The following is a 12,716-nucleotide window of genomic DNA, read 5'->3' as shown; positions in this document are numbered from 1 at the left end:
GGACCTACCTGAAGGAACCAGGATACATCCGGTCTTCCATGTATCAGCATTGAAGGCCCAGATCGAGCCTAACCATGTGGTGGGTTCGGCCTTACCCGAACTAATGGAGGAGGATGGCCCCACTGAACCGGTCCGAGTATTAGGCCGCAGGAGAAGACGCCATGAGACCAGATTAGAGACTGAAGTGCTAATTGAGTGGCTGGGCAAATCTACTGACGAGTCTACTTGGGAGCTAGAGTCAGATATCATGGATCGCTTTCCAAACTTCAAACCTTGAGGACAAGGTTGCGGAAGCGTGGTGGATTGATACGATTCGAACTTCACCGACATCGTCTCGAGCATGGATTCACTTTATGAGTATTTTTATTTCATGTTTTAGTGTTTAATTTCTATTAAAATAAGTTTTCTATAAGTCGCGTTCAAACGCGGGTGGAGTGAGTTCGAACGCGGTTTGTGAACGTGGTGAAGAGAATGTACTATGCGTTCGAACGCGGTGCGTTCGAACGCACTGTGAACGCCTGCATCGCATTCGCAAATACCAACAGGCGCGTTCGATCACGCGTTCGAACGCCTGCATCGCGTTCGCAAATCCAGAAGAGCGAACTCGATGCGTTCGAACGCGGTCGGGCGAGTTCGAACGCGGTCGACGAAAATTGTGTTTTTAGGGTTAATTTGAGTTGTTGGTTAGCCTATAAAAGGATGTGGTAGGCAACCAAATTGATTATTGATTATTGAGATTGAGTTTTGCCTTGCCTCCTTCGTCTTCTTCGCTCCCGTTCTCTCAATCCCCGGCGACGCCACTTCTAACCTCCCTCGTCCGGCTAATCACCCTAGTCCCTTAGGGGTGGCCCTCTTCTCCCCCTTCTTCCAATCTATCCCACACTTGCCCTTATCCTTCCATCAACCACAACCCTTCCACAATCACTTTTCACCGGTGCCACCACATTAGCGCCGGTCCACCTTCAACCACCATTACCTAGGATCACGTGCCTCCATCCACAGATCCAAAACAGACCATCTGACCTTTGTCCACAAATCAGACGATATCTCGAGATTCCCACATCCGATTCGCCTGCAACTAGATTTGTTGGAAAGCTCCTTTTTGGGGCTAGAACATATAAAGTTTCACATCGATCCGACGGCGGCATATTTCGGGATCTTATTTCAAAGTTCCATGCCAGATCTAGTCCAGATCAAGAATTGGAAGAGATCGACCCTTCACCAAAACGGCGAGATCGTATCAAGCTGGTATCAGAGCTCCATAGCCAGAGGCCTGATCGTATCATTAATAAATGACATTTTTAAGCCTCATTTGAGGCAATATGTGTTGATATATTTTTATAATATCTTAGTTTACAGCCGCACATGGGAGGATGTTTCCATGGACTTCATCAACTGTCTACTTAAGGCCAGAGTTCATTCAATGATCATGGTGGTGGTGGACCTCCTAAGCAAGTATGCACACTTTTTAGCATTAGCGCATGCCTACACAGTGAAGAAGGTTTGTGGAGATTTATGTGCACAATGTAGCCAAAATGCATGGTATGCCAAAATTGATTGTTTCAGATCGTGATCCTATTTTTTTGAGTCAATTTTGGTAGGAATTTTTTGCTCCCCAAGGGACTTTCTTTCGAATGAGTTCAGCACATCAACCTCAAATGGACAGCCAACTCAAAGTGTTGAACAAATGCTTGGAGCAATACTTGCGGTGCTTTGTAGGCGAGTGACCATGGAATGGTTATCCTACTTGCCATGGGCAAAATGGTCTTACAATACGACTTACCACTCGGCCATTGGCATGACCCCGTTGAAGCCGTCTATGGCCGACCGCCCCCAAGCACACCTATTTGCCATCAACTTAGCCGACTAAACCGAAGTCAAAGTGGTTTTGCAAGACCATGATGAAGTGCTAAGGAGACTCAAGCTGCACCTAGTCGCTACTCAAAATTGAATGAGGCAAGTCTATGATCAGAAGCACCAAGAGAGGACATTTGTGGTTGGGGATTGGATCTATGTCAAGTTCTAACCCTATAGGCAAAGCTCAATTTGACCCATCCTTAATAAGAAATTGGACCTGTGGCGTACCGACTAAACCTACCTGAGGAGGCATGGATCCACATGGTCATCTATGTCTTGAGCCTAAAGGTTCGAGTTCCTCCTTCCAAGCCGATTGGAGCTACACCACCCGAGCCAATAGGCACTAATCCAGCTGAGCCCGAAGCCAAACTATACTCCTATTCCAACTTGGATCATAGCCAGACGGCACACTTGACTCCAGGGCAAGTTCGTGACTGAAGTTTTGGTGGACTGGTTTAGGTGCACCGTGGATGAGGTGACTTGGATGCTCAATTTTGACTTCATGGACTATTATTTAGATGTCATACTTTGCGGTCAAGATGAACGAAAAGCATTCTAGAGTGATACGACTCGGTCAGATTGGATCCATTCGTGACACACTAGGCTCATATGGTTGAGCCTATTTATCTAGTTTATTTATTTGCATTTTTTTGGCAGCTACCTTATTACTTGATACATGAACTCAAGTACTTGCTTGTTATGAACCAACTTGATCCGATCTGTAACAGTTTTAGACTAGATTGAGGATGTGACTTTCAAAGGAAGTTGCGGATAATCTAACCATTGGATCTTTCTAAATTTTTAATATGTTGTCACCCTTGAAAAGGGCTTTCCAATGAATCCAAGATCGCAAGGTTTGGATGGCTAGATCTTGAGATATAGATTGAAAAATAGAAAAGGTTAGATAAACCTTAGCTTGTTAGCCCTTCAATGACTAGATTGGTGCTAGGTTAATTCCTTGGTGTGAAGGGGGAGAAGTTGTTGTAGAAGAGGGAGATTAGGAGTTAGAGGAAGCTAACCAAAGACTTAGGGCATTCGAAGGAAGGAGATAGGAGAGAATACCAATAGCTAGAGCAAGAAGAGAAGGAGATTAAGGCACAATGCCATTTTTAATTATCAGATAAACTCCAATTAGGATTTTCTCCACATATTTATAGAGGCTCACCCTAGGGACCCATCAACTAATTAAAAACCCTAACAAACCAACAATTTTCACCACGATGCGTTCAAACGTGCCCAATCGCATTCGAACACAAAATTATAGTTCTCTATCATTGCAAATGTATGCAGGCGTTCGAACGATCGTGTTCGAACGGCTGAAGCCCGTTCGAACGCACAAATTGTGTTCTATATTTTTGTGAACGCGTGTAGGCATTCGCATAGCCCATTCGAACGCGGTGCTTGCATTCAAACGCTCCCAGCAAGAATCCTTTTATTTCATCAAACAAAAATCAACTAGATAAATAGGCTCATCCCAATGTCGAGAGTGGAGCCAATATGGACCGAGTCATATCACTGCTAAATATGGACTCAATTTGTTAATTGGTTAATTGAGTCTAGTCAAGTCTATTATTTTTTTAATCTAGGCATGAGATGTCTTTGTGAACCCAAGTTTGCCTCAAGCTAATTGAGTTGTATAAGTTGATCGAATCCTAATCATAGTCGGTCTAGGGTTAGCCTTTGTAAATTTGTGGAGGAAACCCTAATTTTATCATTATCTAATCATTGGAGCATTATCTCCCCCTACCTCCCCCTCATCTCTATCTCTAGTCATCGACTCTCCTTCCTCCTCCTTTCTTGCGAACCGCGCGATCTCTCCATTGGTTAAGATCCTTCGAAATATCTCCTAAAAGTTCCATGCAAATTCTATCCAGAACTAGTTGCGAGATGATCAAACTTTTTAAGGGGAAATCATATTACTTTGTCGCCCGCTATCTCGTTGTCATCTCTATCTCAAGCCGTCGACTCTTCTTTCTCCGCCCTTCTTGCCAATCATGTCGTCTCTTCCATTGGTTTAGCCTCTCCTAGCTTCTAGTTCCCCTCCTATATATTATCTACTTCTCCCTAATATCCATTAAAACATAACTATCTCTACACCAATTCTAGCCATTAAGGGCAATCAAGCTGCGACCTAACTAGTAGGTACAATCTCATCTATTAGGTTGTATCATCTTAGTCCTCTATGGCAGTAGTCTCCTTTAGTTTGTCTTGGATTGCATGTTTACCAATGGTTGACAAACGATGGCTCTAATACCAATATTATAAATCATATCTAGACTGATTTGGACATAAGAAAATTATGAGAATTTTTATAGTAGTAAATTAGAGATCTGGATAAAAAGTTAACAATAAAATAGTGGAAGAAGGTCAGAACGAGACAGAAGTGAAAATATTTAACATTGCAGCGGTCGGTGGATGGCAGATGACTATATAGTAGGGTGGCTCATAGTGGATGACAGTGCCTAGGGTTTGGTAGTTTAGAAGGATTATACGGTTATGATATATACCTAGAAAAATAAAGACAATCTAACGATTATGATAAAAATAAAAATAATAAGAATAAATTGGCTAAACTAAAGATTCATTCTCTAATAATAATCAATCCATGATCATTCCTATTTATAAGAGTAAAGTCCTAGCAAATCATGCTTAGATTTAAATTTAAAACAATAAGCAAATCTAACTAATTAATTTGACTCGACTTGACTTAACTCGATTAACTTAAGTCATGTAATTGGATCATAACATCTACCCTTAAATAAATTATTTAAAAATAAGGCAGAAACTATCCAAGACTATTATATAAATTTCTAAAATTTAATGATTACTTATGAAGAATATTTCATAATAACTTCTTTTAAAATTAATCATAATATTTTTTATAGGAGGAGAAATTTTCATCAAAAAGATCTTTTATTTTAATAATAAAAAGATTAAACTCTTGTGCGCATCTTATATTTGAATTATATACACTCCGTTATAAAAAATAAAAATAAAAAGATATGCATAAAATATAGAAAATAGATGACTAAGACTTAGAAGCTTTTGATGCAAATATCCGGAGTAAGTGTCCAATGATTTAATATTTATATTAAAATTTTCAAAGACAATTATATTTAAAAAGAAAAAGGAAAAGAAAATCCTCTTCTAGCTGACCAACACGTCTCATGTTCAGAAGCTCCACCGAAGCAAGGCCACAAGTTTTAGTTTTTCTAGAAGTATTATAGTCAAACGGGAGGTATGAAGCGCTGGGATCTTGTATGTTCCGTGTGCAGTCGGAACTCGAATTTCAAAATCTACTTAAATACAAGCACCATGAAATACAATTTTTAGCGGCGGAAAGGTAGAAAAAAGATAGAAGAAAAAGAATGTCGAATCTTTCTGTTGTGCATCTCCCCCAAATCCTCAAGTGCTACACCTCGCCAAAGCCCATCACAGCTTGCTCTAACGGTAATCTTCCGGGCAATTTATTTATAGTTTGGATGTCGATTTGTAAGGGCGACTATGCAATTTGATTGTATCAATTTATTTCGTAATTTTGTTTCAGGGATACCCTTCTCCAAACCCAAGTCAGGTGGGCTTGCGATTCTTGAAATACCTCTAGACAAGATACGGAGGCCACTTATGAGGACACGGGCAAACGATCCAGAGAAGGTGAAGGAGCTCATGGAGAGCATCCGCCAAATTGGTCTCCAAGAACCTGTATGTTTTCTAACTGAAAGCCCCCCGCCCCCCTAACTCTTTTTTTCAGTTCTTTTGTTTCTATTAACATGGATGTGGTTAAGGCAGTCTCTTTCATTTTCTTTCTTTTTTTATTTCTTGATTTGCTGAACTACACCCTTTAATTTCAACTTGATAAATTGTCACTGCCTGGATGATGGATGTGATTACGGTAGTATCTATTCTACTGTTACTTGACATACACTACGGTATACATACAGAACCTCTTGTGCCAACTGTATAAATTGTCACTGCCTAGATGATAGGGTGCAGGTGCATCTTTGAGAGCCTGTACCACTTGTGCCAACTGTATTCTCGCTATGCAATTTGCTGAGTTTCTGATCAAACCAGACTAGGTTTTTATTTATTTACCAAAATAGCTTACACCAATATAATCGCTCATCTAAGCTTTGCAAATACATGCCTAATTATCTAGAATCCATGGACTGAAACCTCAAACATTAATCGTACTCTATAATATTGTAATATAATTCTTCCGCCTTTATCTTGGTTAGGAAAGTGTCTCGTACTGTCGAGACGTAGAGATTACACCCTTAAAGTAATGCATGTGTGCAAGTAGCACACTACCATACAACCATAATATCAATAAGCAAATCAGTTGATATGATAGCAACAACATCATTATGAAACTATATATCATCGCTATAAATAAGCTTTCATAAGACACACAATCATCATAACTAACAAAAGTAATGTGAAAATGTCATGCGATACAATGATCTAGTGCGACATATATGTTACCCATGAGATATTCTATTATATATGATCAACCACCATACGCAAACATTAACTAATAGTAAGGGAAGATAGTCAACTTGCTTGCTAATTTCCCCAGCGAATATGGGCTCCTCACTAACCTCAATCCAATTTGGGTGTGCGCAAAGTTGGCTCAAAGATCTGCACTAATGCCTATTATTCATACTAACACGAGGTTGAACAAAATTAGATAGAATCAAAATAGAAAAAGATTGTTTAGCCATCAGATTGCTAAAATAAGCTTGGGTTAGGCTTGGTTTGGCCCTGCTCTAGAGTGGGTTCGGCTTGGCATGCCCAGCCTCTTATCAGGAAATAGGCCCAATAGCCCATACCCGCTCGGCCTCGCACAAAGCCACAAAGAGAGATATATATAAGGGGGGAGGAGATGGAAAGGGCTTCATAACGCGGTAGGACGAGAGGAGTCTCGTGATTGGGGAAAGGGGAGGTGGCCCACCATCTCCACCATATTGATAGCCGACAAATAGCAAAGAAGGTGCCGACGCCAAGGCTACTGGTGGAGGACGAGAAAAGAGGTAAGGTTAGGAGGTTTTAGAGAGGGAAGTACATTGTCGGCAATCCACGGTAGCCCGGTGATTGAGTTTTGTGTCTCAAGGGAAAGAAAAGGTGATCCACTCAATGTTTAAGCACAGGAAGACCCCACGACAATGACACTTGACTCAATGGTCACACGGCTAGATAGGGGTAAACCGTGATTACTAGCAAAGTCCGAGAAGGGGTGAGGGATGGGGTCAACACTACACGAGTCCATAAAAAGTTGTTGGTAGAGAGGTATCACTTGTATGGCACGAGGCCATAGATAAGGAGCTCACCTAGCCTGAAATAGGATACTATCTACAATAGGGATGAGGAGGTTCAACAATTCACAAGAGGCAAAGCTAAGAGGCTTAATCAACAAGTCTTGACGAGGGGAAACTCATTGACAAAGGGGAGGACTTGATCGGTAGCCATCGGTCAACCAAATTCATTGAAGATGAAACGATGGCGAGAGGTTGGAAACACACAAACCCGTAAAATAACCAAAATAGAAGGGAGAGGAGATTAGGGGTCTCATCGGGGTTTATAATGGAGGGGTTGTCAATGGACTCCTACCAAGGAGGCAGTGAAAATAGAGGAGAGAGAGAGTTTGGGAGGAAGGAGGATTATAGTAGAGAAAAACTATGGGAGAGAGGAGTGACAGGGGTTAAAAAGAGAAGAGAAGGGGTTTTAGGGCTCGAGGTCGATAACCTTTCCACATATAGTCAAGCAATAAAAGTATTAAAAATAACATATATAAAATTCACATATCTAGTGTATTAAATATATCATTATAAAAGTTAATAGATAGGTAAAGATTGTAAAGTAATATATAGAGAAATCATCTTCATAATATTCGATCCACGAAGGCTAATAGATAGATAAAGATTGTAAAGTAATATACAGAGAAATCATCATCATAATATTCAATCCATGAAGGATGCTACTTATCATATCATTACTCAATAAATATTTTTAAATATGATTAGTCACCCACAAAATTAATCAATAAAATATTATTATGAAGTGTTATAGATACCTCAATATTACAATAAAAACTATTCTGGATAGGATGAGCATCGATTGCATAGCTAAACACAACTCTTTTCTTTTTTGTCTTTTGTAGAAATATATGCCGTGCAACAATTTAAACCCTTTTTTTGGAATAATTTATTAGGGCATTTGCATAAGTAACCAGAGACTCGAGAAACTTTGATAAAGGTCTACCAAAAAAAAAATAAAGTGTCTAGAAATTGATAATTGCTTACCTAAATTGCTACCATTTTAACTTATCTTCGATATTTCTATTGTTTTCTAACATTAATTTATTGGAATTCTGTAGATTGATGTGCTTGAAGTTGATGGAATTTATTATGGTGAGCGCTAATTTTTACACTTTGCAAAATCGGTAATCAGACTATTATTGAAGCAGCTTGTGTCATTCTCCTTGTAGGTTTTTCTGGATGCCACCGCTTTGAGGCTCACCAACGCCTAGGTCTCCCAACAATTCGTTGTAAAATTCGACGTGGTACAAAAGAAACCCTAAGGTCTGCTTTGTGTTTCATTAGTTGTTTCCTCTTTTGATCTTGTTTTTATTATTATCCATTCTGATATGTACAAATTGTTGCTTCTCTTGCAGGCATCATATGCGCTGAGGAACAACATATCCATTATAGTATCCCAAAAATCAAACATATGATGCCCTTTACACTAGTGATGTTTCCATCTAAGGAAATTATGTCTTCCTTTCGCTTCAGTAAAGGAAATTATGCCCTTTACACTTGTTGAGAACAAACCAAATATATGTGAAAATATTTCACGTGGGGTTAAGGGTATGGATTTCTCTAGCAAAGTTTGTATGCTTACTACAAGGAAATGAGGCCAGACCAACAATTGGCAAATGTCATTAAAATTAAGATAAATAACCCTATAAATTTATATGGGTATTTAGATAGGCTCCCTAGAGCCATGGCAGGTAGGTCAACACCAACCTATGTGATATATTCAACGGTTTTTTCTATGTGGGATGAATGTTGCCACTAAAATTTAGTGTCATTTATTGTATTGTTGGTACAGGTTATACCGGCGGTCTAGACAAAACGTCGGTATAGTAATAGTGACATTGTGTTATCATAGTGGTATTTACAAAAGTGATAATAAAAAGCTTTATTAGCATCAAATTTTGTTTGGCGACAATTAGACAAGTTTAGACAAATTCCGCTGTAGGTCTTCTACTACATGTGCTTTAGTAGTATTTGTGAAAATACCGCCAATGCATATTGTCATTTGATTGTAGTACTATTTTTAATTTGCATGGTGTTATAAATCATAATTATTATCATTTGATTATAGTACTAATCATAATTATCTCACCACTATCTCTGATTAATCTCTTACTTTAATAATTAAAGAGCAATTAAATAAACTTGTATATAAAAAAGAAAGAATGATAAAGGGATAGAAAAAGAAGAAGAAAAAGAATAAGAAGAATAAGAAACAATAATAAAAGAAAAAGAAGAAGAAAAAATATTAATAACTTTCGCAAATATAATAACAATTTTTATTGTTTTCTCTATGCATGGAATACTTTATTATTACAATTTACATAGAAACAAATAATAATGATGTAAAGTGTAAAATCATTCTTTTAGTTTTAACTAACCATAATTATCTCACCACTATCTCCAATTATTCTTTTACTTAAAAATAAAAAAGTTTGCTCTTTTTATATAAAATAGTTTAAGTATATAATCATAAAATAAGAATAAAAGGCTAATTATATATAAAGTTATAAATAAAATATAAGTATAGACAAGATCTAATCATAGTTAATCTTCTTACTCTTGTATAACTAATCATTTATTTATATGTAAAACTAAGTATGTAAGCTTAGTATTTTATTTTATACAAAATAATGACAGAATGTTAAAATATATTATATACATATATGAACAAGAATATAAATGTATATGAATAATTAATAAAATTATAACTATTAATATATTAGTAATGAATGGGGAGGGCATTGGGGGTGTTCTACGACGGCAATAGTGGGGCCCCCCACCTCAATTGGTCTGACCTGGTTGGCCCAACCAGCGACTGGGGATGCATGGCGCCATCAGGGCGTGCCCTCTATTGCATGGCATGAGGTCAACCAAAGTCATGCGATGCATTACATTTTTTTTTCTTATTTTAGGGTTGGGATGTACCAGCCCAAGCAACTTATTTCTAGGCTCTAAATTCAAGCATAATAATGAAAACTCTCCAAATAGTTTTTTAAAGAAAATAATAAAAACTAAAGACTATTCATGCCGCTTTCTTGGGAGACATGATTGCATTTGGTAGATGCAACTAGGGTTGTCAAAAAAGCCCATGGACTCGTGAAGCTTGCTAGCTCAACTTGTTAAGAGCCCGGCTTGAGCCCGGCTCGAGCTCTAAGAGTTGAGCCGAGCTAACAAAATAGGCTCGAAAGAATTATTGAGCCGAGCCAACAATGCCTCACTCAGGCTTGCTTAATTAGGCTCGTGTGTGCTCGTGCAAACACTACCTATAACCCACGTCCACTCCATCTTCACCTTCATCACCACTACATGTCATCAGCACCCCCACCGTAACTTTGCCAATTTTCTCCCTAGATATAGTTTAAATCTATGAATGATGTAAGTACATAAAACGTAGATCAGGACGATACGGAATGAAACTATCTAGTTTCATAATTTTCTGATTAAGAGAGAATATCTAATGAATATTCTTGTACGACTGCGCAGACTACCTTCCTACACACGTACGCAAACCCATAACTGAGATCGGGTCATAAACAAGTGATATCAGAGATCGGGTCCTACACACGTGCGCAGACTGCCTTCCGATTCTTTTGTTGATGCCAAATCCTCAACCCAATGTGGGGGACATGGCCGACGGGTTTGCCATCATGCGAGAGGTATTGTTGGACATCTATAGCAACCTCGTAGTCTTCACCCAAAGACACCAAGAAGAACCAAGGGTGAAATCACCTTCAATGGGGGTTTTGATTCGAGGCCTAATAACAGGGGCGATTGATGTTATTATGAAGGTACAACTATCCATGTTCATCTAGCGGCTCCACCATCACCTCATGCTGCATATGAGGGTTATGGGGGTAACCGACCTAGAAGCCCTTTGCCAACCATGCCTCGTGAAAGACGAACATAACCGCTGCCGGTTACCCACAATTGCGCGTAGGTACTTCCTTGCCATGAGGAGGATGCCGTATGGGCTGATCTTGATGAACCAACAGCACCAAGACTTCCTCTTAGAGCTATTGGTATAAACCAAAGAGAAAGAAGAGTGTTTCCAATAGAGGAAGAAGAAAAAGTGGCCATCCAAGATGGAATCGTTCGCCTCAACTCTCGCAATTTAAACAGAGGTGATTCGCTCGATTGGGTCTATTGAGCAAAACAGATTTTTGAGTACCAGCGAAGCAAAATGGATTGAGAGAAATCTAGACATAGTACTACAAATTCGATTTGGTAGCATTACTTGATCCAAATAAATTATGGTCCGAGAATGAAAGATCCACCAATTACTGGATAGTGCATTCTGTAGTTCTTTTAAGAAGAGTATTAAACCAAGAAATCTCCTTATCGAAGAGGCTTGGGAGTCCATCTCAAGTTTGAATATGAACATAAATCAAATAGAGGAAGAAGATTTTAAGCTCTTTGGCGAGATGTTGGACGAAGTAAGAACAACCGTGGAACGAAAGAGTAAAGAATAATCTCTCTTAGTGCTGGGGTTGGAGGAAAGATGGACTAAGGAGGATGAAGGTCTGTTGGAGACCTGCTCGCACTAACCACTTTCCATGGCTAAAGAGTATAGGCACAAGAAACTCTAATGACCTTTCTTGAAACACCATAAGCATTTCATTATCTCTGTATTGGATTTGGCAAGTTAGCCTAGTTGAGTGCATTAAAGGCATTTTTTTTATCATTTAAAAGCTCAAAGTCTAGATATGGGCTAGACAAAGAGCTAACCCTCCCTTGAATAAAGGCACTTAGGACTCACTAAGGTTTTAGCCAGCAAACATCACTATCCAATCTAAGCTCCAAGTCATTGATCATTGAGCGTTTGCTCCTAGCTACCACGCCATCGAACTATTCTTTTAAGCTAATACATCACTAAGCTATTAAACTGAGCCGAGTTGAGCCATTAAGCTAAGCCATCAACATCCAAATAATTTACCCACAATAAATTACTTGGAGGTGGACTTGAACTTATAATGTCCTAGATTACAACAACTTTCCCATGAATGGGCGAAGCACTTGTGTCATAACACACATGAAAGGCATTACCAACCATTCATACAACCCGTTTTTCGTCTTAAAAGCAATTTTCCATTCATTATATGGGCGAATTCGGATTTGGTGATAACCACTTTTAAGATCGATCTTAGAGAAAATTGAAGCTCCCGCCATCATATCAAGCATGTCATCAAGTCGTGGAATAGAAAAACGATATTTGACTGTTATTATATTGATGGCTCGACTATCAACACACATACGCTAAGACCCATCTTTCTTTGGCGTGAGCAAGGCAGGCAAAGCACAAAGGCTTAGGCTCTCACAGATGAAACCCTTCATAAGAAGTTCATTTACCTGATGTTGCAGTTCAGCATGTTCTTTAGGGCTCATTCAATAGTGTGGCAAGTTTGGGAGAGACGCTCCAAGGACAAAGTCAATTGCATGTTGGATATCACATAAAGGATGCAATTGGTCCGGCAGATCGAGAACACATCTTGAAACTTATTTTGTATATGAGTAGATTCATCAGATGATGGAGTGAGGGTAGTGCTC

General features: G+C 38.9%; 1 protein-coding gene across 1 annotated transcript; it reads left to right on the top strand.

Annotated features, from left to right (window-relative positions):
• The first annotated feature begins 5,104 nt into the window (after positions 1 to 5,104).
• Positions 5,105 to 8,723, top strand: LOC140795950 (sulfiredoxin, chloroplastic/mitochondrial). Its single transcript, XM_073148776.1, has 5 exons — positions 5,105 to 5,307; positions 5,405 to 5,559; positions 8,231 to 8,264; positions 8,342 to 8,435; positions 8,528 to 8,723. Exons 1-5 carry the CDS (start codon positions 5,226 to 5,228, stop codon positions 8,541 to 8,543), a joined length of 381 nt encoding a protein of 126 aa, XP_073004877.1. The 5' UTR covers positions 5,105 to 5,225; the 3' UTR covers positions 8,544 to 8,723.
• Positions 8,724 to 12,716: the final 3,993 nt, after the last annotated feature.

This window comes from Typha latifolia, chromosome 10 (assembly GCF_019914945.1).
Source record: "Typha latifolia isolate L0001 chromosome 10, TyphaL0001v2, whole genome shotgun sequence".
Taxonomy (NCBI): domain Eukaryota; kingdom Viridiplantae; phylum Streptophyta; class Magnoliopsida; order Poales; family Typhaceae; genus Typha; species Typha latifolia.
Note: the sequence above shows the minus strand (reverse complement) of the source record. Positions and strands in the feature narration are given on the sequence as shown.

Excerpts from the sequence above, each read along its gene's own strand:
- LOC140795950 (XM_073148776.1), top strand. The coding sequence starts at position 5,226 with ATGTCGAATCTTTCTGTTGTGCATCTCCCCCAAATCCTCAAGTGCTAC. Across the intron at positions 5,308-5,404 it reads CATCACAGCTTGCTCTAACG|GGATACCCTTCTCCAAACCC; the intron begins GTAATCTTCCGG and ends ATTTTGTTTCAG. Across the intron at positions 8,265-8,341 it reads AGTTGATGGAATTTATTATG|GTTTTTCTGGATGCCACCGC; the intron begins GTGAGCGCTAAT and ends TTCTCCTTGTAG.